Source organism: Oncorhynchus gorbuscha, linkage group LG26 (genome assembly GCF_021184085.1).
Source record: "Oncorhynchus gorbuscha isolate QuinsamMale2020 ecotype Even-year linkage group LG26, OgorEven_v1.0, whole genome shotgun sequence".
Lineage (NCBI taxonomy): Eukaryota > Metazoa > Chordata > Actinopteri > Salmoniformes > Salmonidae > Oncorhynchus > Oncorhynchus gorbuscha.
This window is the reverse complement of record NC_060198.1, coordinates 9,701,884-9,728,102: the sequence shown is the minus strand read 5'-3', so window position 1 is coordinate 9,728,102 and position 26,219 is coordinate 9,701,884. Positions and strand designations below refer to the sequence as shown.

At 44.8% G+C, this 26,219-nt stretch overlaps 2 protein-coding genes across 2 annotated transcripts; both read right to left on the bottom strand.

Annotated features, from left to right (window-relative positions):
* Window positions 1-2,816: 2,816 nt before the first annotated feature.
* On the bottom strand, window positions 2,817-5,323 carry LOC124015604 (small ubiquitin-related modifier 2-like). Its single transcript, XM_046330955.1, has 4 exons — window positions 5,168-5,323; window positions 4,427-4,558; window positions 3,997-4,068; window positions 2,817-3,506 (listed from the first exon to the last, which is right to left on the bottom strand). The coding sequence occupies exons 1-4, from the start codon at window positions 5,186-5,188 to the stop codon at window positions 3,441-3,443; spliced, it is 291 nt and encodes a 96-aa protein (XP_046186911.1). The 5' UTR covers window positions 5,189-5,323; the 3' UTR covers window positions 2,817-3,440.
* Window positions 5,324-5,536: 213 nt separating this feature from the next.
* On the bottom strand, window positions 5,537-18,443 carry LOC124015603 (ADP-ribosylation factor-binding protein GGA3-like). The gene is made up of 17 exons (XM_046330954.1): window positions 18,368-18,443; window positions 17,662-17,746; window positions 17,335-17,410; window positions 17,143-17,241; window positions 16,912-17,035; window positions 16,705-16,808; window positions 16,214-16,294; window positions 15,888-16,025; window positions 15,578-15,659; window positions 15,349-15,468; window positions 14,871-15,107; window positions 12,424-12,485; window positions 12,011-12,273; window positions 10,133-10,428; window positions 9,822-9,991; window positions 7,484-7,594; window positions 5,537-7,144 (listed from the first exon to the last, which is right to left on the bottom strand). The coding sequence occupies exons 1-17, from the start codon at window positions 18,405-18,407 to the stop codon at window positions 7,034-7,036; spliced, it is 2,199 nt and encodes a 732-aa protein (XP_046186910.1). The 5' UTR covers window positions 18,408-18,443; the 3' UTR covers window positions 5,537-7,033.
* Between the last annotated feature and the right edge of the window lie 7,776 nt (window positions 18,444-26,219).

The following is a 26,219-nucleotide window of genomic DNA, read 5'->3' as shown; positions in this document are numbered from 1 at the left end:
CTCACACTGCCCTACCCTGTGCTCTGACCTCTTTCTCCCCTCTCTCTCCAGATGAAATCTCGCGTCTTGTGATGGCCGGCCGCGCATCAACCTGCCCGCTTGACCCTATCCCCTCCTCTCTTCTCCAGACCATTTCCGGAGACCTTCTCCCTTACCTCACCTCGCTCATCAACTCATCCCTGACCGCTGGCTACGTCCCTTCCGTCTTCAAGAGAGCGAGAGTTGCACCCCTTCTGAAAAAACCTACACTCGATCCCTCCGATGTCAACAACTACAGACCAGTATCCCTTCTTTCTTTTCTCTCCAAAACTCTTGAACGTGCTGTCCTTGGCCAGCTCTCCCGCTATCTCTCTCAGAATGACCTTCTTGATCCAAATCAGTCAGGTTTCAAGACTAGTCATTCAACTGAGACTGCTCTTCTCTGTATCACGGAGGCGCTCCGCACCGCTAAAGCTAACTCTCTCACCTCTGCTCTCATCCTTCTAGACCTATCGGCTGCCTTCGATACTGTGAACCATCAGATCCTCCTCTCCACCCTCTCCGAGTTGGGCATCTCCGGCGCGGCCCACGCTTGGATTGCGTCCTACCTGACAGGTCGCTCCTACCAGGTGGCGTGGAGAGAATCTGTCTCCTCACCACGCGTTCTCACCACTGGTGTCCCCCAGGGCTCTGTTCTAGGCCCTCTCCTATTCTCGCTATACACCAAGTCACTTGGCTGTCATAACCTCACATGGTCTCTCCTATCATTGCTATGCAGACGACACACAATTAATCTTCTCCTTTCCCCCTTCTGATGACCAGGTGGCGAATCGCATCTCTGCATGTCTGGCAGACATATCAGTGTGGATGACGGATCACCACCTCAAGCTGAACCTCGGCAAGACGGAGCTGCTCTTCCTCCCGGGGAAGGACTGCCCGTTCCATGATCTCGCCATCACGGTTGACAACTCCATTGTGTCCTCCTCCCAGAGCGCTAAGAACCTTGGCGTGATCCTGGACAACACCCTGTCGTTCTCAACTAACATCAAGGCGGTGGCCCGTTCCTGTAGGTTCATGCTCTCCAACATCCGCAGAGTACGACCCTGCCTCACACAGGAAGCGGCGCAGGTCCTAATCCAGGCACTTGTCATCTCCCGTCTGGATTACTGCAACTCGCTGTTGGCTGGGCTCCCTGCCTGTGCCATTAAACCCCTACAACTCATCCAGAACGCCGCAGCCCGTCTGGTGTTCAACCTTCCCAAGTTATCTCACGTCACCCCGCTCCTCCGCTCTCTCCACTGGCTTCCAGTTGAAGCTCGCATCCGCTACAAGACCACGGTGCTTGCCTACGGAGCTGTGAGGGGAACGGCACCTCAGTACCTCCAGGCTCTGATCAGGCCCTACACCCAAACAAGGGCACTGCGTTCATCCACCTCTGGCCTGCTCACCTCCCTACCACTGAGGAAGTACAGTTCCCGCTCAGCCCAGTCAAAACTGTTCGCTGCTCTGGCCCCCCAATGGTGGAACAAACTCCCTCACGACGTCAGGACAGCGGAGTCAATCACCACATTCCGGAGACACCTGAAACCCCACCTCTTTAAGGAATACCTAGGATAGTTAGCTCAGTTGGTAGAGCATGGCGCTTGTAACGCCAGGGTAGTGGGTTCGATTCCCGGGACCACCCATACGTAGAATGTATGCACACATGACTGTAAGTCGCTTTGGATAAAAGCGTCTGCTAAATGGCATATATTATTATTATTATTATAGGATAAAGTAATCCTTCTCACCCCCCCTTAATAGATTTAGATGCACTATTGTAAAGTGGCTGTTCCACTGGATGTCATAAGGTGAATGCACCAAATTGTAAGTCGCTCTGGATAAGAGCGTCTGCTAAATTACTTAAATGTAATGTATGTAAAATGTGACCAAGAACCTAATGGTCACTCTGACAGAGCTCTAGAGTACCTCTGTGGAGATGGGAGAACATTCCAGGACAACCTTCTCTGCAGCACTCCACCAATCAGGCCTTTATGGTAGTGGCCAGACGGAAGCCACTCCTCAGTAAAAGGCACATGACAGCCGGCTTGGAGTTTGCCAAAAGCACCTGAAGACTCTGACCATGAGAAAAATGACTATCTGGTCAGATGAAACGAAGATTGAACTCTTTAGCCTAAATGCATGCGTCATGCCTGGAGGAAACCTGGCACTATCCCTACAGGGAAGCATGGTGGTGGCAGCATCATGCTGTGGTGATGGTTTTTCAGAGGCAGGGACTGGGAGACTAGTCAGGATTGAGGCAAAGATGAACGGAGCAAAGTGCAGAGAGAACCTGCTCAGGACCGCAGACTGGGGCAAAGGTTCACCTTCCAACAGGAAAACCCTAAGTACAGAGCCAAGACAACGCAGAAGTGGCTTCAGGACAAGTCTCTGAATGTCCTTGAGTGGCTCAGCCAAAGCCCAGACTTGAACATCTCTGGAGACCTGAAAATAGCTGTGCAGCAACGCTCCCCATCCTACCTGACAGAGCTTAGGTTATAAAGCTAATGGGAGAAACTCCCCAAATAGCATCATACCCAAGAAGACTCGAGGCTGTAATTGCTGCCAAAGGTTCTTCAACAAAGTACAGAGTAAAGGGTCTGAATACTTATGTAAATAATCTGTTTAAAAATTTATTTATTTTTTGGAAAAATGTTAAATTTTTTCTTTGTCAGTATGGGTTGTGTGTAGATTTTATACCTTTTTAGAAATAAGGCTGTAACCTAACAATGTGGAAAAAGTTTCGGGGTTTGAACTTTCCGAAGGCACTGTATATATATCTATGACCGAGACAAATATAAAAAAAGATGACATTTATTTCAACAATAACAGATGAGTCAATTTAAATGCTTATTGGAGAACATCAATACAAGTTGCATCACAAACAACTTCTACAACATAAGTATATATAAAAAAAGAAGAATCCATCTCTGAAAACAAAACAGAAAACTCTGACCAGCAATCGTCAAAACAGATGTAAAGAACTTACACACACCTTCCAAAAGACATTGTCCAGAATTGTAGGATTTGATTGCTGGATTAGTTCAGCACATGAAACAGGATCTGACAATAGGTATCCTCACTCAGTTGTTTATGTACAGAATAAATGCAAGGATGATATAATATACAACAGTATGTTATGTGCATTTTGTGAATATCAGAGTGAATGGTATTGACACTTGTAGAACTAGGTATGCTGAATCCCAAATTGACAAAACTCCTACTCCCGTAGAACTGAAAGGATTGGAAGTATCCAACATGGCGATAAACACAAAGTCAGATATTACCATATTGGTCCAATATTTTCAGATCTGCATGAAGTGCCAGGGATAGGAGTTAGAGGTCGATTTGAAATTCAAAAGCGGAGTTACAGAAAATACATTATTAGGGGAGGTAGGGGTGTTGGTGGGGAACATTGGACCCTAGTGAAGAAAACCTCCCGTTTGCTGCTGGAACACATCGATTGTGTCTTCATCTTCCATTTCCAACTGAAAAAACAAAAGTCATAGTCAAGATCAGTTATAGTATCATAGCAATTTATAAACATTTTTCTACCAGAGTAAACCAGCTTCAATGGGCAGGATAAAACATGTTTAAATATTTTTGGGTGGTATTTTGAAGTTTTATTGACAGGTTCAGATCAGAATGTTAAAGATTGACTGTATATTTTGTTTATTCCATGTGTAACTCTGTGTTGTTGTATGTGTCGAATTGCTATGCTTTATCTTGGCCAGGTCGCAGTTGCAAATGAGAACTTGTTCTCAACTAGCCTACCTGGTTAAATAACGGTGAAATAAATATAAAGATGAGGATTACAGGAGAGAAAGTAAGTGGAGGAACAGGGATTGAACCTCTGCCTCCAGGGAACTATGTTGTCCTTGAGGCAGCCCCCGGCAAAGGATAAAAACGTTTGCCAATGAACAGTCAACTCAACCATATGATATGAGGAACAATAACAAACCTTATCCACCAACTTACTTGTGCTGGTGTGTCTGTCTCGTTGATTGGTTGCCCATCGAACCGGAACCGGATTTGCCTAATCGTCAGGCCCTGTGGAAAAGCATCACAAGACACTTAAATATTAACTTAAAATACTATAAAATACACAATATTTCAATCAAGGGAACTTGTGCATTGTAATAAAGCACTCAGTCTGGGCGCATGTCATGTTGCTTGCTTAGTGAGTACAACTTCCCCGATTAGGCTCATACCTTGCATGAACTCGGGACCTCTGCCTTGTAGCACACGTGACCGCCCACCTGAAGTGTATTACCAGTCACCACCACGCGAAAAGCTAGCTATTCGCTAGCGCAAGTGGGGACACTTCAGGCTGAGAAGTAAGTTTCACACATCCCCATGTGCTACACATGCATGTTTGTCAGTCAATGGATGTTGATGTTGCCTTTACCTGTCTTTCGCAATATGCCTTCATGAGTTTGCTGAGGGGTGTGTGCCTTTTGATCTTGAACTGCACCACTGAGCCGTCTTGTCCTGCCACCTTCAAGTTGATGTGGTCATTGTTCTCCGTCTTTACTCCTTCCTAAAAACAAATAAAACAGATTCCAATGATTAGAGAAGGGAGTGAATATTTGGAACATTCTCTAGTAGCTAAACTATCATTCACATCAAAACTAACTTTCAAATCACGGATGATATTGGATAGAGACATTATTGCGAAGTGCAATGGTCTGCAAGGAATACTCCAATTCCTAACAATGCAATGTTTACAACAAGCTAATTGATCATGTTAGCATGCTAACTACTGTATGTAGCTAGCTAGCTGCCATACTGTTATTCGGGCACGGGCCCTCGATGTTAGCTAGCTAGTCATCTAGGTTGCATCATGACAAGAAAACACATGAACAATATGAATATTACATTTCAATTAGAAAATTAAACTGCTTATGTTGACTGACAGTGACTAAATCCCATAAGGCACATTACTACTGACATTATTCGCTAGCTACCTACATGCTAGCAGTTAGCCTAGCTGTCCAGACTGATTCTGAAATATTTTCTAGTAAATCAACCGGTTTAGTAAATTAGCTGCCCTAAACCTCAAAACTTTTTCAGAATATCATACAGACCAACATAACGAGAATACAACTTCACTGTAAATATTGCGAATAAAATACGTATCATTGCTCACCTTGGGTTTTTCGTCTGCCATGGCTGCTACACTTCAGCGACTTTGCGCCTTCTCCACGACGCTTCGGCAGGAGCGCCACTTCCATCCGCGCCAGTTTGGAGAGCAGTCTGTACTGCGCTTTTTCCATGACGATACATTTCTGAGCACTCAGTGTGTGTGCAGTGTTACATTTCTGAGCACCTACAGTGTGTGCGCCCAGTGTTGCTTGTTGGTGTGAAACTAAACTTAAAAATACAAAGTAAAATTACATTTTCTAAGAGGGTTGATTAGTTAAAGGTGTTTCATCGCAGGTAATCAGACTGTATGGGCGCAAGTAGGTTAGGGCAGCCATGGCAGGCATATGAACATACCACATACAGAATGTGGCAATTCTTTAAAATTAAGACTTTAATTTTTCATGCGATGAAACAGCTGTTTGAAAATACATTTACAGTACATACTTCTGTTCAATCTCATTAAAGAACCACACATTAATGCACATTAATTAATTTGCCAGTCTCTGAAATGGACGATAAATACAGCAACAATTTATATTGAAGTTTGGAAGAGTCCTCCCATTGTAACATTGGTACTGATAACAGAAAATGGCTTCAGAACGCAGACAGACTGAATACAGACATAGATAGTCAGACACTTGTTACATACTAGTACATTGCAAGGGACACCCATAAACCCTATTTTGAGTGACTGATTCATGTCATATTGTACCACTGCAGGCAAAGCACCTTCACCCATGGGCTGTTTGAATGGGGATACAAGGTTTACAACGTCGCAGGTAGAAATGTAACGTCTGACAAACTTCCCTATTCAAACTCCTTCGTTCTACTCAATACAGGTCTATCTGAAAGTGCTGTGGTATTTCACCCTCCTGGATAAGCCCCAGGTTTCTACAAACTAATATTAAATTGCTACCAAGCCATTCACAGTCAAGTATGCAGGGAAGAGTTAAGTATGCAAGGAAGAATTCAGCTGTAAACTGATCTCAAAACAGTAGACAGAGCTTGCATCGCTAACAACATCTCTGGAAACCAATAACTTCATAACAAGCACCTAAAAATAAATAAATACTTAAGGATTCACAGTCACACACCTTGGCAGGCCACCACCTCCCATAACTGAAACATGTCAAAATAGCACTAATAGAAATATATCGGTAGAAATAGAAAAATCCCACCTGACCAGATAAATAGCGCTCTGCTCCCAAATATACAAAATAATTCAATTGAATATATTCACAAAGTTCTTCTCAACAACAGTATGCAAGTGTTCAGCATTTAGCTATCTGTACTGTCAGTTATCTGCACCATCATTTTCTACTGAGGTATTGTATTGGAATAAAGTGAGGGGGCAGGTGGAAAAGAGATACATGTATGCTACTAGTCCAGGGCTTCTTTCCCATTAACTGTGACAAATCGGGAGCTTGTCCCTGTCCAATTACTGGTAGTTCATTGTAAGAGTCTTGTGTAACTGCCCGATATATATCATGTGATAACTTCCACTCTTATCACATGCTAGGCTGGCTCTTATTGACTGTTCAACGTTACATTTCCAAGTGTATATGACTGCTCTAAAACCAAACATTGTAAGTCTGTACGGCATTTCTAAAGTGCAACAATTCTGTAACAATTCCATTCAGAGAAGATTGGGCTTGAAGTCAAATTTTGTTTTAAAATGACACCTAACAGAAGAACAATGTAACAAATGGCACAATGATAATAGCGCTTAATAACTTACTAGTATATGAAACATTCACAAATACATTGATTCTCCCCCAAATAGTCTTTGTAGTGTCAACTGACTCAAGCTCAAGCTGTCCCCACCATGTGTTACTGTATTGTCCTTGGCACCATTTTGCGGTTAGGGGGGCTATAGAGCCCCCCATATCTCCGCTGGGGGGAACTGGTCCACCTCCCCAGTCTCTGTGCACTGCTGCTCTCCCAGTGTGAACGTCAGCTTGTATCTCATCCGGACCTTCTCCTGCGAGAGAGACACACACACACACACAGAGTTAGCATGCCAGCTTAGCCTGCAGGTTAGCATTGTAGCATCCTTTCTATTTCAAACTAGAGCACACAAATGATCCAGGAGATATGAGACATGGGTAGGTTATGTCAGGAATCATAAAGACCAAGTATCACGTAAAGGATGGATTAATGGATCCTGAATCTTAGCAGGGATCACACAGACAAAATGTATGCACTCACTGTACCATAACATCTACTAAGTGGAATATATTATTACATTATAATAACCACATTTTCAACTCATGCAAATATCAGATGAATAACTCATTGACTACACTAGGAGGACTCTCACCATCAGTGGGTTGGCCAGAAGCATGACTTGAGTGATGGCGGCGGGGGGAAAGATGGGGTTAAAGGGCGCCAGGTCAGTTCCCGAGGGCGGTTGTAGTCTCACCTTCATCGACTGGCAAGGGGGAAGGAATAAACAGGGAGGTGGTGTTGGGGGGGGTTATCAGTGGCAGTTTGAAGACAGGCTTTGATTTATATATATTTATTTACTCACAAATATTATAGTTTGAGAACTTCACTGCCTGTCTAAAGCAGTACCTCACTGAACATCTGACTTGTCAGGAGAGCGAGGATTCAAGTATGCTAAAATAATGATGCTCATGAGTTCTTTTCCCCAACTACAGCAGGGTTCCCCAACTGGCAGCGTTGGTTTTAATTGGCCCCCCAGGTTCTGAGCAAACTTTTTTCTCTCCATTGTTGGACATAAAATAATGTCAAAACACCAGGAAATCAGCTCCAAGTGATTTTAATGTTGGGGATCTGTTGCTAAGTATTCCCACACATACAGTGCCTTGCGAAAGTATTTGGCCCCCTTAAACTTTGCGACCTTTTGCCACATTTCAGGCTTCTAACATAAAGATATAAAACTGTATTTTTTTGTGAAGAATCAACAACAAGTGGGACACAATCATGAAGTGGAACGACATTTATTGGATATTTTAAACTTTAACAAATAAATAACTGAAAAATTGGACGTGCAAAATTATTCAGCCCCCTTAAGTTAATACTTTGTAGCGCCACCTTTTGCTGCGATTACAGCTGTAAGTCGCTTGGGGTATGTCTCTATCAGTTTTGCACATCGAGAGACTGACATTTTTTTCCCATTCCTCCTTGCAAAACAGCTCGAGCTCAGTGAGGTTGGATGGAGAGCATTTGTGAACAGCAGTTTTCAGTTCTTTCCACAGATTCTCGATTGGATTCAGGTCTGGACTTTGACTTGGCCATTCTAGCACCTGGATATGTTTATTTTTAACCATTCCATTGTAGATTTTGCATCATTGTCTTGTTGGAAGACAAATCTCTGTCCCAGTCTCAGGTCTTTTGCAGACTCCATCAGGTTCTTCCAGAATGGTCCTGTATTTGGCTTCATCCATCTTCCCATCAATTTTAACCATCTTCCCTGTCCCTGCTGAAGAAAAGCAGGCCCAAACCATGATGCTGCCACCACCATGTTTGACAGTGGGGATGGTGTGTTCAGGGTGATGAGCTGTGTTGCTTTTACGCCAAACATAACGTTTTGCATTGTTGCCAAAAAGTTCAATTTTGGTTTCATCTGACCAGGGCACCTTCTTCCACATGTTTGGTGTGTCTCCCAGGTGGCTTGTGGCAAACTTTAAACGACACTTTTTATGGATATCTTTAAGAAATGGCTTTCTTCTTGCCACTCTTCCATAAAGGCCAGATTTGTGCAATATACGACTGATTATTGTCCTATGGACAGTGTCTCCCACCTCAGCTGTAGATCTCTGCAGTTCATCCAGAGTGATCATGGGCCTCTTGGCTGCATCTCTGATCAGTCTTTTCCTTGTATGAGCTGAAAGTTTAGAGGGACGGCCAGGTCTTGGTAGATTTGCAGTGGTCTGATACTACTTCCATTTCAATATTATCGCTTGCACAGTGCTCCTTGGGATGTTTAAAGCTTGGGAAATCTTTTTGTATCCAAATCCGGCTTTAAACCTCTTCACAACAGTATCTCGGACCTGCCTGGTGTGTTCCTTGTTCTTCATGATGCTCTCTGCACTTTTAACGGACCTCTGAGACTATCACAGTGCAGGTGCATTTATACAGAGACTTGATTACGCACAGGTGGATTGTATTTATCATCATTAGTCATTTAGGTCAACATTGGATCATTCAGAGATCCTTACTGAACTTCTGGAGAGAGTTTGCTGCACTGAAAGTAAAGGGGCTGAATAATTTTGAACGCCCAATTTTTCAGTTTTTGATTTGTTAAAAAAGTTTGAAATATCCAATAAATGTCGTTCCACTTCATGATTGTGTCCCACTTGTTGTTGATTCTTCACAAAAAATACAGTTTTATATCTTTATGTTTGAAACCTGAAATGTGCCAAAAGGTCGCAAAGTTCAAGGGGGCCGAATACTTTCGCAAGGCACTGTATGTGTGGTCATATAAAAATGTAAGCAAGGTTTTAAATTCTGATATCTTCTTGCAGTCTACAATTGATCTGTAATTATGTTCTGGCTCCAACCATCCACTCAAGAAAAATAATTAGCCCACGGCTGAATCTAGTTGATTATCCCTGTACTAAAGTGTAAGTACAGACCAGTGTAATTGAATAGGTTGTAACAGTGCGAGTGTCCACTGTCCAAGCCAGCCTTACTTTGGGTACAGCAGCCTGTAGAACTATGTTCCTGACGGGAAGAGGTGCCGTGTTCAGCATGGACACCACCATCACCAGCACGTCCGGCCGGCCCGGCGGACAGTCGGTGGCAAAGTGCAGGAGAACGCGGACCCCGTCTTTATCATAGGCCGTCACAGGACACAGCTTGCCTTACACATCACAGAATGACAGAGAGAGGAAGAAAACACTCAGTATCTGCACTTCCAGCCACTGTACTGAGCCATCTATGTTGACCAAACTACAATACCCAGAAACCCCTGAAGGCAGGCTAAGGTCTTCCTGGGACTCACTTGGCTTGATGACTTCCAGGGGCACGTGGACATTACTTAGGGAGATCTCAGGGAACTTGGCTGGGCTGGCCTGCCCCAGCGGGAGAATCAGGATGGGGGACAGGGAGCGGAGAAGGGGGCTGTCATCAGCCTGGGTCTTAGGGGACAAGGTAGGGGCTGCAGCAGCAGCAGCAGGTAGGATACCCAGAGGAAGAGGGCTGGATCTGGAGGCGGGGATCCCAATTCTCGGGGAGGCAGTGGCACCCATAGCCTCACCCATACCAAACAGGTCGCTGGTGTTGATCACACCAGACATGCTATAGTAGATGATGACAGATGGATGTACATTAAAACTGTACTCTACCGCCCATCCCTACTGCATACACTCAAAATAATAGATCAAGCAATAACACCAATTGGTTATAATACACGGCTGAAAAAAATAAAGGGAACACTTAAACACAATGTAACTCCAAGTCAATCACACTTCTGTGAAATCAAACTGTCCACTTAGGAAGTAACACTGATTGACAATACATTTCACATGCTGTTGTGCAAATGGAATAGACAACAGGTGGAAATTATAGGCAATTAGCAAGACACCCCCAATAAAGGAGTGGTTCTGCAGGTGGTGACCACAGACCACTTCTCAGTTCCTATGCTTCCTGGCTGATGTTTTGGTCACTTTTGAATGCTGGCGGTGCTTTCACTCTAGTGGTAGCATGCGACGGAGTCTACAACCCACACAAGTGGCTCAGGTAGTGCAGCTCATCCAGGATGGCACATCAATGCGAGCTGTGGCAAGAAGGTTTGCTGTGTCTGTCAGCGTAGTGTCCAGAGCATGGAGGCGCTACCAGGAGACAGGCCAGTACATCAGGAGACATGGAGGCCATAGGAGGGCAACAACCCAGCAGCAGGACCGCTACCTCCGCCTTTGTGCAAGGAGGAGCAGGAGGAGCACTGCCAGAGCCCTGCAAAATGACCTCCAGCAGGCCACAAATGTGCATGTGACGCCGTGGAGAACGTTCTGCTGCCTGCAACATCCTCCAGCATGACAGATTTGGCGGTGGGTCAGTCATGGTGTGGGGTGGCATTTCTTTGGGGGGGCCACACAGCCCTCCATGTGCTCGCCAGAGATAGCCTGACTGCCATTAGGTACCGAGATGAGATCCTCAGATCCCTTGTGAGACCATATGCTGGTGCGGTTGGCCCTGGGTTCCTCCTAATGCAAGACAATGCTAGACCTCATGTGGCTGGAGTGTGTCAGCAGTTCCTGCAAGAGGAAGGTATGCTATGGGCTGGCTCGCCCGTTCCCCAGACCTGAATCCAATTGAGCACATCTGGGACATCATGTCTCGCTCCATCCACCAGACTGTCCAGGAGTTGGCGGATGCTTTAGTCCAGGTCTGGGAGGAGATCCCTCAGGAGACCATCCGCCACCTCATCAGCAGCATGCCCAGGCATTGGAGGGAGGTCATACAGGCACGTGGAGGCCACACACACTACTGAGCCACATTTTGACTTGTTTTAATTAAGGACATTACATCAAAGTTGGATCAGCCTGTAGTGTGGTTTTCCACTTCAATTTTGAGTGTGACTCCAAATCCAGACCTCAATGGGTTGATAAATTTGATTTCCATTGATAATTTTGTGTGATTTTGTAGTCAGCACATTCAACTATGTAAAGAAAAAAATATTTAATAAGAATATTTCATTCATTCAGATCTAGGATGTGTTATTTTAGTGTTCCCTTTATTTTTTTGAGCAGTGTAGTTGGTGGCATTTAAATGTTACTTCAGTATCCACTTTCAAGCCTCACAATTACATGGTGTGCTACATGCCATCTAGCATCTAGCCTTCACAGGAACATAAAGTATGATTGGTAGTGGAGATGAGCACCTCTTGGGGCTGCCCAGATCCAACATGGCCAGGTCCTGCAGACTGTGGTTCAGGGAGGCGGAGACTGCCTGGGCAGCAGCACTTGGGTAGGATAAGGAGGCCGCCACTGAGGATTGTGGGTAACTGACAGGGGCGACTGTCTTAGAAACAGGCTCTGTTGTAGAAGTTCCTAACTGGTCCAAACTGGCGGCTGTCGTAGTAGCTGCAGAGAATACAGGAGCTGGGAGGGCGCTGCCAAACAGGTCCAAAACTGGGTCGGGAGCCTGGAAGAGAAAGGGTTTAACATCACATTAAACATTGTGTGTCATGCTAATATTGTTGAGATCAATATTTCAAGGAAGGATAAATATTTCTACCAGATAAATGCTTCTGAAAGTATTGACTGGTTAGGACACTTGAAAATGGCCATTTACCTGCAAAAATGTCATCCACAGATTATTCAAGTCATCTTTTGCATGAACTGGGTCATTAAGTCCTGAAACAAACAAACAGTCCATATATCAGTCAATTTATTCTCCTGTTCTATCAAGAAAACCCACATTTCCCAGAAGAAGGAGAGACTTTGGCAATATATGTGGGCATTAGGTGAGTCTACTATGTGAATTCAATGTCAAAAACATGAATCACAAAGACACACAGAAGACTAATGCTTTCTTAACAGATCCAAGACATAAAGGTGCTGATACTTCCGGCGCCGACTGAGATGGCCGCCTCGCTTCGCGTTCCTAGGAAACTATGCCGTTTTTTGTTTTTTTACATGTTATTTCTTACATTAGTACCCCAGGTCATCTTAGGTTTCATTACATACAGTCGAGAAGAACTACTGAATATAAGAGCAGCGTCAACTCACCATCAGTACGACCAAGAATATGTTTTCCGCGACGCAGATCCTGTGTTCTGCCTTACAAACAGGACAACGGAATGGATCGCATGCAGCGACCCAAGGAAACGACTCCGAAAAAGAGGGAAACGCGGCGGTGTTCTGGTCAGACTCCGAAAAAGGGCACATCGCGCACCACTTCCCAGCATTCTTCTTGCCAATGTCCAGTCTCTCGACAACAAGGTTGATGAAATCCGAGCAAGGGTGGCATTCCAGAGGGACATCAGAGACTGCAACGTTCTCTGCTTTACGGAAACATGGCTTACTGGAAAGACGCTATCCAGGGCGGTGCAGCCAACGGGTTTCTCAACGCATCGCGCGGACAGAAACAAACATCTCTCTGGTAAGAAGAGTGGCGGGGGCGTATGCCTCATGACTAACGGGACATGGTGTGATGAAGGAAACATACAGGAACTGAAATCCTTCTGTTCACCGGATTTAGAATTCCTCACAATCAAATGTAGACCGCATTATCTTCCAAGAGAATTCTCTTCGATTATAATCACAGCCGTATATATCCCCCCCAAGCAGACACATCGATGGCTCTGAACAAACTTTATTTAACTCTTTGCAAACTGGAAACCATTTATCCGGAGGCTGCATTCATTGTAGCTGGGGATTTTAACAAAGCCAATCTGAAAACAAGACTCCCTAAATTTTATCAGCATATCGATTGCGCAACCAGGGGTGGTAAAACCTTGGATCATTGTTACTCTAACTTCCGCGACGCATATAAGGCCCTGCCCCGCCCCTCTTTCGGAAAAGCTGACCACGACTCCATTTTGCTGATCCCTGCCTACAGGCAGAAATTAAAACAAGAGGCTCCCACGCTGAGGTCTGTCCAACGCTGGTCAGACCAAGCTGACTCTACACTCCAAGACTGCTTCCATCACGTGGACTGGGACATGTTTCGTATTGCGTCAGATGGAAATATTGACGAATATGCTGATTCGGTGTGCGAGTTCATTAGAACGTGCGTCGAAGGTGTCGTTCCCATAGCAACGATAAAAACATTCCCTAACCAGAAACCGTGGATTGATGGCAGCATTCGCGTGAAACTGAAAGCGCGAACCACTGCTTTTAATCAGGGCAAGGTGTCTGGCAACATGACTGAATACAAACAGTGCAGCTATTCCCTCCACAAGGCTATTAAACAAGCTAAGCGTCAGTACAGAGACAAAGTGGAATCTCAATTCAATGGCTCAGACACAAGAGGCATGTGGCAGGGTCTACAGTCAATCACGGACTACAAGATGAAATCCAGCCCAGTCACAGACCAGGATGTCTTGCTCCCAGGCAGACTAAATAACTTTTTTGCCCGCTTTGAGGACAATACAGTGCCACTGACACGGCCTGCAACGGAAACATGCGGTCTCTCCTTCACTGCAGCCGAGGTGAGTAAGACATTTAAACGTGTTAACCCTCGCAAGGCTGCAGGCCCAGACGGCATCCCCAGCCGCGCCCTCAGAGCATGCGCAGACCAGCTGGCCGGTGTGTTTACGGACATATTCAATCAATCCCTACACCAGTCTGCTGTTCCCACATGCTTCAAGAGGGCCACCATTGTTCCTGTTCCCAAGAAAGCTAAGGTAACTGAGCTAAACTACCGCCACTGTACTCTACATCATCGACTGCATCCTTATGTAACACATGTATCACTAGCCACTTTAACTATGCCACTTTGTTTACTTTGTCTACACACTCATCTCATATGTATATACTGTACTCGATACCATCTACTGTATGCTGCTCTGTACCATCACTCATTCATATATCCTTATGTACATGTTCCTTATCCCCTTACACTGTGTATAAGACAGTAGTTTTGGAATTGTTAGTTAGATTACTTGTTGGTTATCACTGCATTGTCGGAACTAGAAGCACAAGCATTTCGCTACACTCGCATTTAACATCTGCTAACCATGTGTATGTGACAAATAAAATTTGATTTGATTTGATACAGGATGTGCTGTGCTGTACCTAGAGAGAGGAGCTCTTCGTCCAGTAGAGACAGTGCGGCAGAGGGTTTGCTGGGGCTGGAGTCCTCCATGACAGGGCAGGCCTGAAGATCCTGGAGGGGTGCAGACCCGTACAGTAGGTCGGCTGGGATGAGGTCTGGATGCTGGGCTATAGGAGGATGCTCAGGTGGGGAGGGGCTCTGGGGGTCCAGACCAGCCAAGTCTATCAGGATCTCAGACTGGTTGCTGTCTTTGGTACCTGGCCAGGGAAGGAAAGAGATTGATTGAGTTTCACTTATTTGTTGCTGCTATCATGATTTGTGAAGTTCACAAGATGAGGGTGAAACAGTCCAAGATGGTAAATACAATACGACACCAATGTGTTCTCAGATGAAGGGGTGCTTATACTTTTGTAAAGAATCCCCAGACCTGGGCCTCAGAAAGGAAAAGGTGGACAATCCCTGGTAGAAAATAAGATCTGTGAACCCTCATGTTCTTACATTGTGTAGTAGTTGATGGTCCAAGTGTCTCCATCTCTCCATTGACAGTCTGTCCCTCCACAATCCTCTTATAGGAGTTGATGACGCGGGACAGGTCATCGCTGGCCTGCAATATGTCACCTGGGGGTCACGAGAGGTCAAAGATCACAATGAAGTCTCATCCAACCAATCAATATGACCAATGGGAGGGATTTGACTATTTCGGCCAATAAGATGGCAGGTTGGTTACCTAAGCTGCTATCATTGTCCTCCGTCTCTGTGGCCAGCTTGAACACAGTCCCCCTCAACTTGTCACAGTCACCGTAAAGCTCCTGAAATGAAAAAGCAACACCAATAATAATATTATGTGATGACATCACATTTCATATATGCTTCCAAAGTGTACTAACAACAAAAGACAGATTTTTCAGGCAAACTTTCATTGTCTTGGAAGCGATTTCATTTTATTTTCCACAAAGTTAATCTATAAAAAGTGTCCATCAATTTTTTGGAGGGGGAAGAGTCTACAATAGTGATAGGGAAGTAAGATGTGGACCAACTTTGATAAGCTCCTTGTCGCCATCTGTTGATTGGTCCCTGCTGAAGTGGCTGAGCATCTCGTTGAGCAGTTTGACACTGTTGTTGACCTCCTCCAGAGTGCCGCTGCGCTTCGATGCTCTCTGCAGCCTCACCTCATCCTGAAACACAGCACACACCTGCCTTAAACCCACTGGGAGACAGTGACTGACAGAGGGCCGGATTCAATCACTTGTCGTCATTATGGTCGTCGTCAACGTCATTATGATGCTTGCGTAGCAACTCTGCTTACACAACTACTGCCTCGATCACTTAATGCATGTCTGTATGATGATGCATGTAGGCTAACCTCTTTGACCATGTTTTTGATGAGGCGGTTGGCCTCCTGTAGATCCTCAGGCTTTTTGCTCTTCAGAAGCTCAGCCAGACGCTACAGAGAGAGAGGATAATAATAAGTCACAGTCTCTAGTACTCTAGTCTGTTTCCCACAGTAGGGTCCAGTCACAGCAGCCAAGCCCTGTGACATATCCCAGGGCTTGAAAAAACATATTTTGATCATAGACCAACGTGAAGCTCTGAAAAGCAAACACGCCAGGACCAATGAGAAAGAGGATGAGACAGTCAGGAGGGTATTCATAGTGTAATTGTTATTGTCATGACATAGATTATGGCTATCTAGCCTATGCTATTTGCATCCCAAAGACAGAATTCAAACATATATTTTTGAAAAATAACACAATTAAAACATTCTTCACAATTAAAACGTTCTTCACAAAGTAAAATCATAGCGTCCGTATACAAAGATCTTCCATCAAACATCATAAGAAGGAAACAGCTCACCTTGCTCTTCTCCTCGTTCTCAAACACGGGATTCTTGGGCCAGGAGGGGGGCGACAGCATCAGTGTCTTATCCAGAGGAACCTCGGGGTCAACTGTGACAATACCTGAAAAAAGGCAACAGTTAAAAGTGCCATGGCGACTTTACAGTATAGGCTAAATACCAATGAAAACCTGAAATAGGGTCATTTTTAAATGTTGAAATACTACCTTGTTTCTTCAGCATTTGATAAGCTTCACTGATCTTAGCCTCATCGGGTAGAGAGAGCGTCCAGCTGAAGAGCATATCTACCACTCTCTTCTTCACCACCTCCGACACTCTGTCACCGAGATACTGGAACAGGAACAGGGTTCAGCTGGATGGATTCCATTTTAACAAAGCAACAAATGACATACAGAACTATGGGATTAAGGACCAATACAAAACAGTTATCTACTTACTTTAGGTGACACCACTTTGATGAGTTCATTTAGAAACCTAAATTTCCCAACTTCGTTGTGAAACCTTTTCCCGCAGTTCTTCATGCAAGCCTCTAAAACCTGCAGATTTAAGTAGTCCATGTTAGAGCTCCAAGAATTATATGCCTAGTGATAAATTACAAATACTCAATGTAAGAGTGGGATGTTACGCACCATCAAAGCCTGTATCGCCTCCCATTCTTGTGGGGACTGGATTTTATGGGCTAACAATCTCACAGCAATCTGTGGGCTGAAATTAAAATAATATAATATCAGAACAAATCTCAAACGATTCAAAGATTCAACAGTTCCAAATTAGCCTAATTTGAGATGTTGCAGTTGACAACAATAAAAAGTTAAAAACCATTACATCTTCAGAAAAACCTATGGATTACAATGAGATTACTACCGTAACACTGCCGAAATGAGTTCAGCTTTTGAAATATGATCCAGGGGAACTGCAGTAACGTTACTTGAAGAGCACAGAAAAAGCATCCATACCCTTCCAATTCCTTATTGATTTGGTCACAGAATCCTATAATATACTCCCAGTCTTCCTGCCTGTTGGATGGGTTGGTGGCCTTGTCTGCAAGGGGGAAGGATCACATGAATATATATCCCTGACTGCGTTTTCATAGGCTCCTTTATAAAAAAAACCTGCTCATGGCTGACACCTGAATGTGATAAAAGCCAAACATGTCATGCATTACTGCACATTCGTCTTGACGCAAGCACTGCAAGATCTAGTCGAATGCCGGCAGCCCTAGCAGGAAATTAGGTAGCTAGGTAGTCAGTTAGCTAGTCACAGAGTTGTGTAGCCAGCTGGAGGTTCATTTGTAAACAACTACAGTAGTTACAGTAGTTGCTAAGCTATCTAGCTAGCAAACTAACTCATAAAATCTTGACAACTAGCAAAAAATAGAAGCTTAGTTAGCTAGCTACCTAACAAGAGTCAATAAAGGGTCATGAACATGAACTGTTGTTGCCAAAATAGCTAGCTAACGTTAGCTCATTGCAAGAAACCTTTCATGCCCCAAACATTGACTCAAAAACACGATAAATAAATGAAAATAGCCATTTTTGACATTTGTATAAAATGTGCATTCTAGCTGGCACTGGTGATGTGGTTGTGAATGGCCAAATTGTTGAACATTAAAACGAATCATAAAGAATTACATATAATTTAATTTCCAAGCATGTAACTCACTGAGCCACGACTCCAGCGACTCCCCTTCCGCATCCGCCATATTCACTGCAGATACACCAATGGGCGTATTCGATTATGATGCACCACGGGGCACCGGTCGTGAACGGGAAAACGCGGCGAGGGAGGAACGCCATCTCAAATCGAACAGTAATCTGCCGCGATCGGTCATGTTGTCTACATCACGATGCATACATCTCTTTTCCATACAATATGTTTGAATTTTCAAAGAGTTTTCATTGGTAAGGCAGATAAAACGTTTTTATCGAAAGCAATGACTTTTGCATGTGAAAACGAAATCCTGCTCATTACTCCACGTGCTTAATAATGTCACTTTTGTTTGGGACCCATTCAGCTGGCGTTTTGAAAGGAGCACCTGGCTCAAACCCAGGAGGCAGCCAATGTTATGATCATTTGTCGGTACAGATGGTTTGTTTAGCCAACATAGCAGGTTAGGATAATTATCGTAGCGTGTTAGGAAAATGGACATCGCAGTTTCGGCGAATTAATGCAGCAGGTTAATAGAACTAAAGTAGCGGATTAGGATAATGAATGTACAGGTTAGGAGAACTAACGAAGCAGGTTATGTGAATTAACCTAGCAGATTAGGAGAATAAAATGGTATTTGTCACATGCGCTGAATACAAACAGCTTCTACCCCCAAGCCATAAGACTCATGAACATTTAGTCAAATGGCTACCCAGACTATTTGCATTGCCCCCCCCTGTTGTCATCTATGCATAGTCACTAATAACTCTACCTACATGTACATACTATCTCAACTAACTGGTGCCCCTGCACATTGACTCTGTACCAGCAACCCCCTGTATATATTGTTATTTTTCACTGCTGCTCTTTAATGACTTGTTACTTTTATCTCTTATTCTTACCCATATTTTTGGGGAAATGCACTGTTGGTTAGGAGCTCGTAAGTAAGCAATTCACTGTAAGGTCTACCTACACCTGTTGTATTCGGCGCATGTGACTAATGAAATTTGATTTGAAGACCTTACCGTGAAATGCTTACTTTTGAGCCCGTAGCCCTTAACCAACAATGCAGCTTTTTAAAAGTAAGTAGGAAAATGCAACTTGTCAGGATGCTCTCGATGGTGCAGCTGTAGAACCTTTATACACTGCTCAAAAAATAAAGGCAACACTAAAATAACACATCCTAGATCTGAATGAATGAAATATTCTTATTAAATACTTTTGTCTTTACATAGTTGAATGTGCTGACTACAAAATCACACAAATTATCAATGGAAATCAAATGTATCAACCCATGGAGGTCTGAATTTGGAGTCACACTCAAAATTAAAGTGGAAAGCCACACTACAGGCTGATCCAACTTTGATGTAATGTCCTTAAAACAAGTCAAAATGAGGCTCAGTAGTGTGTGTGGCCTCCACGTGCCTGAATGACCTCCCTACAACGCCTGGGCATGCTCTTGATGAGGTGGCGAATGGTCTCCTGAGGGATCTCCTCCCAGACCTGGACTAAAGCATCCGTCAACTCATGTACAGTCTGTGGTACAACGTGGCGTTGGTGGATGGAGCGAGACATGATGTCCCAGATGTGCTCAATTGGATTCAGGTCTGGGGAACGGGCAGGTCAGTCCATAGCATCAATGCCTTCCTCTTGCAGGAACTGCTGACACACTCCAGCCACATGAGGTATAGCATTGTCTTGCATTAGGAGGAACCCAGGGCCAACCGCACCAGCATATGGTCTCACAAGGGGTCTGAGGATCTCATCTCGGTACCTAATGGCAGTCAGGCTACCTCTGGCGAGCACATAGAGGGCTGTGCGGCCCCGCAAAGAAATGCCACCCCACACCATGACTGACCCACCGCCAAACCGGTCATGCTGGAGGATGTTGCAGCCAGCAGAACGTTCTCCATGGCGTCTCCAGACTCTCTGTCACATGTGCTCAGTGTGAACCTGCTTTCATCTGTGAAGAGTGTGGTGTTACTTGGTGTTATCTGGTAAATGCCAAACGTCCTGCACGGTGTTGGGCTGTAAGCACAACCCCCACCTGTGGACGTCGGGCCCTCATACCACCCTCATGGAGTCTGTTTCTGACCGTTTGAGCAGACATGCACATTTGTTGCCTGCAGGAGGTCATTTTGCAGGGCTCTGGCAGTGCTTCTCACTTGTGTGGTTTGTAGACTCCGTCTCATGCTACCACTAGAGTTAAAGCACCGCCAGCATTCAAAAGTGACCAAAACATCAGCCAGGAAGCATAGGAACTGAGAAGTAGTCTGTGGTCAGCACCTGCAGAACCACTCCTTTATTGGGGGTGTCTTGCTAATTGCCTATAATTTCATTTATTCATTTCATTTAAGTAATTTAGCAGACGCTCTTATCCAGAGCGACTTACAAATTGGTGCATTCACCTTATGACATCCAGTGGAACAGCCACTTTACAATAGTGCATCTAAATCTATTAAGGGGGGGTGAGAAGGATTACTTTATCCTATCCTAGGTATTCCTTAAAGAGGTGGGGTTTCAGGTGTCTCCGGAAGGTGGTGATTGACTCCGCTGTCCTGGCGTCGTGAGGGAGTTTGTTCCACCATTGGGGGGCCAGAGCAGCGAACAGTTTTGACTGGGCTGAGCGGGAACTGTACTTCCTCAGTGGTAGGGAGGCGAGCAGGCCAGAGGTGGATGAACGCAGTGCCCTTGTTTGGGTGTAGGGCCTGATCAGAGCCTGGAGGTACTGAGGTGCCGTTCCCCTCACAGCTACGTAGGCAAGCACCATGGTCTTGTAGCGGATGCGAGCTTCAACTGGAAGCCAGTGGAGAGAGCGGAGGAGCGGGGTGACGTGAGAGAACTTGGGAAGGTTGAACACCAGATGGGCTACGGCGTTCTGGATGAGTTGTAGGGGTTTAATGGCACAGGCAGGGAGCCCAGCCAACAGCGAGTTGCAATAATCCAGACGGGAGATGACAAGTGCCTGGATTAGGACCTGCGCCGCTTCCTGTGTGAGGCAGGGTCGTACTCTGCGGATGTTGTAGAGCATGAACCTACAGGAACGGGCCACCGCCTTGATGTTAGTTGAGAACGACAGGGTGTTGTCCAGGATCACGCCAAGGTTCTTAGCGCTCTGGGAGGAGGACACAATGGAGTTGTCAACCGTGGTGGAGAGATCATGGAACGGGCAGTCCTTCCCCGGGAGGAAGAGCAGCTCCGTCTTGCCGAGGTTCAGCTTGAGGTGGTGATCCGTCATCCACACTGATATGTCTGCCAGACATGCAGAGATGCGAGTCGCCACCTGTCTATTCCATTTGCACAACAGCATGTGAAATGTATTGTCAATCAGTGTTGCTTCCTAAGTGGACAGTTTGATTTCACAGAAGTGTGATTGACTTGGAGTTACATTGTGTTGTTTAAGTGTTCCCTTTATTTTTTTGAGCAGTGTAGTATCTGAGGTCCCATGCCAAATCTTTTCAGCCTCCTGAGGGGGAATAAGCATTGTCATGCCCTCTTCACAACTGTCTTGGTGTGTTTGAACCATGATAGGTCCTTAGCGATGTGGAGACTAAGGAACTTGAAGCTCTCGATCCACTCCCCTACAGCCTCGTCGATGTGAATGGGGATTTGCTCGGCCCTCCTTTTCTTGTAGTCCACGATCAGCTCCTTTGTCTTGCTTACGTTGAGAGAGAGGCTGTTGTCCTGGCACCACACTGCCAGGTCTCTGACCTCCTCCCTATAGGCTGTCTCGTCGTCTGTGATCAGGCCTACCTACCAGTAATGTAGTGCTTATCAAGGCAGAGGTATTGTCATCAATGAAAACAAGAGAAGCGCCTCGTGTTGCCCGGGTGGCTCTCCCCTTGCTGCAATGCGCAGTGTAGAGGGGCACTGCAACCAGAACCTGTCACACAAGAACATCCCTCCTGAGGACACGGGTACAGACAGACTTCAGTCATGGCACAGGCCAACTAAAGTGTCCAAGGAAGCAACAAAGCTGAGTGACATTGTATGATGACCATGATGTGGCACTAGGAGCGGATGGAACAGATAACAGCTTCAAACTTCTTCGCTGTGATCAGGAGGAAAACGAAGCACACAAAGTTAGCTGACAACCTAACAAACCCAATCCTGTTCACAACCATACACACGGGGTTTGGTAAAGAGCATGAGCAGGATCCATTCAAAGCCCTTAGCCCACATTACAAGGTGAAGAACTCCGGCCTTAGTGGTGCACAACACCATCCCCCGTCCTGGCTGCTTCCCCAGATGGGATCGTGGTGGAAGGAGGTGAAGATGCACCTGTGGGACATGAGATGCAGCTCAAGATTCAGGAATATCCACCTAAAAGAAGCAGCAAGACTTGACAAGAGTTTCGTCAGCTGTAGTAGATTCAGATGACCAGCTCGGATTGAGTTCGAAACATCCGTACTACTATTGAGTAATGGGGCAAGTGGCCATTATGGGAACACATTGATGCGACGTGGTGTTCTAGACAGAGGTGTGTCGAGTTCTGTTTGGTGATCGTCTATGGCAGGACTGCGTGTTCCCTTCTGGAGAGGTTCTGTTTCTTACATACGGTATGTTGCCTATGCTCACCAAGAAACCATGAATGAGGAGTCACATAAAAGTCATACTTTTACCCAGGAATATCTAAGTCTTTTTTTTTTTTGCCTGCACCTTGACTCACATTTGTTGATGAGCACTTCCTCACTCTTCCTGCTCGTGACGTGTAATTCATACATTAGCCGGATATCATCTCATGATGTGAGGGAGGCAAAAAAGAAATAAAAAAAATGTTGCGTTTTAACTGACACTTTGTGCGCTTTGATGGTTAAAGGAAGCAGTCTCTTCAGCTTTCTATGTTTCTTCTGCATGTTGTATACTGTATGTGTACCCACAGGGTTGTTCTGGTTTCTTCAGCTTTCAATCGAAATACTTATTTTGTCCAAGGCCTAATAAAGCTATTCTATCTCGTTTCATGAGTGACTGACTTGTGTGAATTAATAGCAGTCCAGCTGCCGTGGATGTAGCTTGATTGTGTCAACAATGGGATATGTTCGACGCTTCTGCCACTTGTGAATGTGAATGAGCAACAGACATGTCTGAGGCTCAACAGCGGCTGGCTTTATTCACAGTCTTATGTTCTGCTTCAGAATGGGAGTGACATGCAGATGAGTACCCCCTTTACACTAGGACCCAAATAATCAAACTCACGTCATATACAGAGTTAGTGTTTATGATCACTATGGTTGATTATTATTTTTTTTTTTTCACCTTTATTTAACCAGGTAGGCAAGTTGAGAACAAGTTCTCATTTACAATTGCGACCTGGCCAAGATAAAGCAAAGCAGTTCGACAGATACAACGACACAGAGTTACACATGGAGTAAAACAAACATACAGTCAATAATACAGTATAAACAAGTCTATATACAATGTGAGCAAATGAGGTGATTAGGGAGGTAAAGGCAAAAAAGGCCATGGTGGCAGAGTAAATACAATATAGCAAGTAAAACACTGGAATGGTAGTTTTGCAATGGAAGAATGTGCAAAGTAGACATAAAAATAATGGGGTGCAAAGGAGCAAAATAAATAAATAAATTAAATACAGTTGGGAAAGAGGTAGTTGTTTGGGCTAAATTATAGGTGGGCTATGTACAGGTGCAGTAATCTGTAAGATGCTCTGACAGTTGGTGCTTAAAGCTAGTGAGGGAGATAAGTGTTTCCAGTTTCAGAGATTTTTGCAGTTCGTTCCAGTCACTGGCAGCAGAGAACTGGAAGGAGAGGCGGCCAAAGAAAGAATTGGTTTTGGGGGTGACCAGAGAGATATACCTGCTGGAGCGTGTGCTACAGGTGGGAGATGCTATGGTGACCAGCGAGCTGAGATAAGGGGGACTTTACCTAGCAGGGTCTTGTAGATGACATGGAGCCAGTGGGTTTGGCGACGAGTATGAAGCGAGGGCCAGCCAACGAGAGCGTACAGGTCGCAATGGTGGGTAGTATATGGGGCTTTGGTGACAAAACGGATTGCACTGTGATAGACTGCATCCAATTTGTTGAGTAGGGTATTGGAGGCTATTTTGTAAATGACATCGCCAAAGTCGAGGATTGGTAGGATGGTCAGTTTTACAAGGGTATGTTTGGCAGCATGAGTGAAGGATGCTTTGTTGCGAAATAGGAAGCCAATTCTAGATTTAACTTTGGATTGGAGATGTTTGATATGGGTCTGGAAGGAGAGTTTACAGTCTAACCAGACACCTAAGTATTTGTAGTTGTCCACGTATTCTAAGTCAGAGCCGTCCAGAGTAGTGATGTTGGACAGGCGGGTAGGTGCAGGTAGCGATCGGTTGAAGAGCATGGATTTAGTTTTACTTGTATTTAAGAGCAATTGGAGGCCACGGAAGGAGAGTTGTATGGCATTGAAGCTTGCCTGGAGGGTTGTTAACACAGTGTCCAAAGAAGGGCCGGAAGTATACAGAATGGTGTCGTCTGCGTAGAGGTGGATCAGGGACTCACCAGCAGCAAGAGCGACCTCATTGATGTATATAGAGAAGAGAGTCGGTCCAAGAATTGAACCCTGTGGCACCCCCATAGAGACTGCCAGAGGTTCAGACAGCAGACCCTCCGATTTGACACACTGAACTCTATCAGAGAAGTAGTTGGTGAACCAGGCGAGGCAATCATTTGAGAAACCAAGGTACAGTTACAAGGTGACATGGCTTCCTACCCCGAGTTGCTCGAAAACAGAATGAGCCGAAGGAGTCTATTGTGAGGGAAATTGGCAGCAGAACACACCTGAATGCACGCATGCCTCCTTTTTAATGCGCACCAAAATCACGACCTGTTTCTATGAATTACCAGGTGGAAGCCTAACATTGTAAGATCGAATTTCATAACTTAACTAGTCATGTTGGCAATAGAACAGACTTTCAAATGATGCCCATCTGACCCAGATTGCGATTTATAATGGTATGTTTTTGGATTGCTTAAACAACAGCAATTGTGTGATGGTGGGGATGCAGGGCTGTGTTCCAAACACAACAACTACAAGTGGGCTTGTTCTAGTTCCTCAACGGCACAGGTAGGAGAGCTCAAAAAAGCACCTTATAGTTGAAGACTTCTTTGAGTTATAAAAGTGTATTGAAATTACTTAGGAACTGTGAAAACTTTGGAGAGGGGTGGGGCCACTTGGAAGAGGTGAAAAAAAGTATTGTTGTCTATCACCAATGACAAGCCACCAGGGTCTGACAATCTAGATGGAAAATTACTGAGGATAATAGCAGACGATATTGCCACTCCTATTTGCCACATCTTCAATTTAAGCCTACTAGAGAGTGTGTGCCCTCAGGCCTGGAGGGAACTAAAGTCAAAACAGATTTTAAAAAACACCTTATGAACAGCGGGGACTGTGAAGCAACACAAACATTGGCACAGACACATGCACACACACACACACACACACACACACACACACACACACACACACACACACACACACACACACACACACACACACACACACACACACACACACACACACACACGATAACATGCGCACTATACATACACATGGATTTGTTACAGTAGATATGTGGTATTGGTGGAGTAGGGGCCTGAGGTCACACAGAGTGTTGTGAAATCTGTGATAGTATTGTGATGTTTTAAAATGGTATAAACTGCCTTAATTTTGCTGGACCCCAGGAAGAGTAGTGGGGATTCATAATAAATACAAATATGTGACAATGCACATAAAAGCAACAGTGTAATGTTTGGAGTCAGTCCTGTGTCAGGTGAACTGTTGTGTCTTCCAACTTTGGTCTAATAGTTTTCCCATAATCTCTAAACTTCCCTTTCAATTGCTTCCGTGCTTCTCATATTTCTTCGG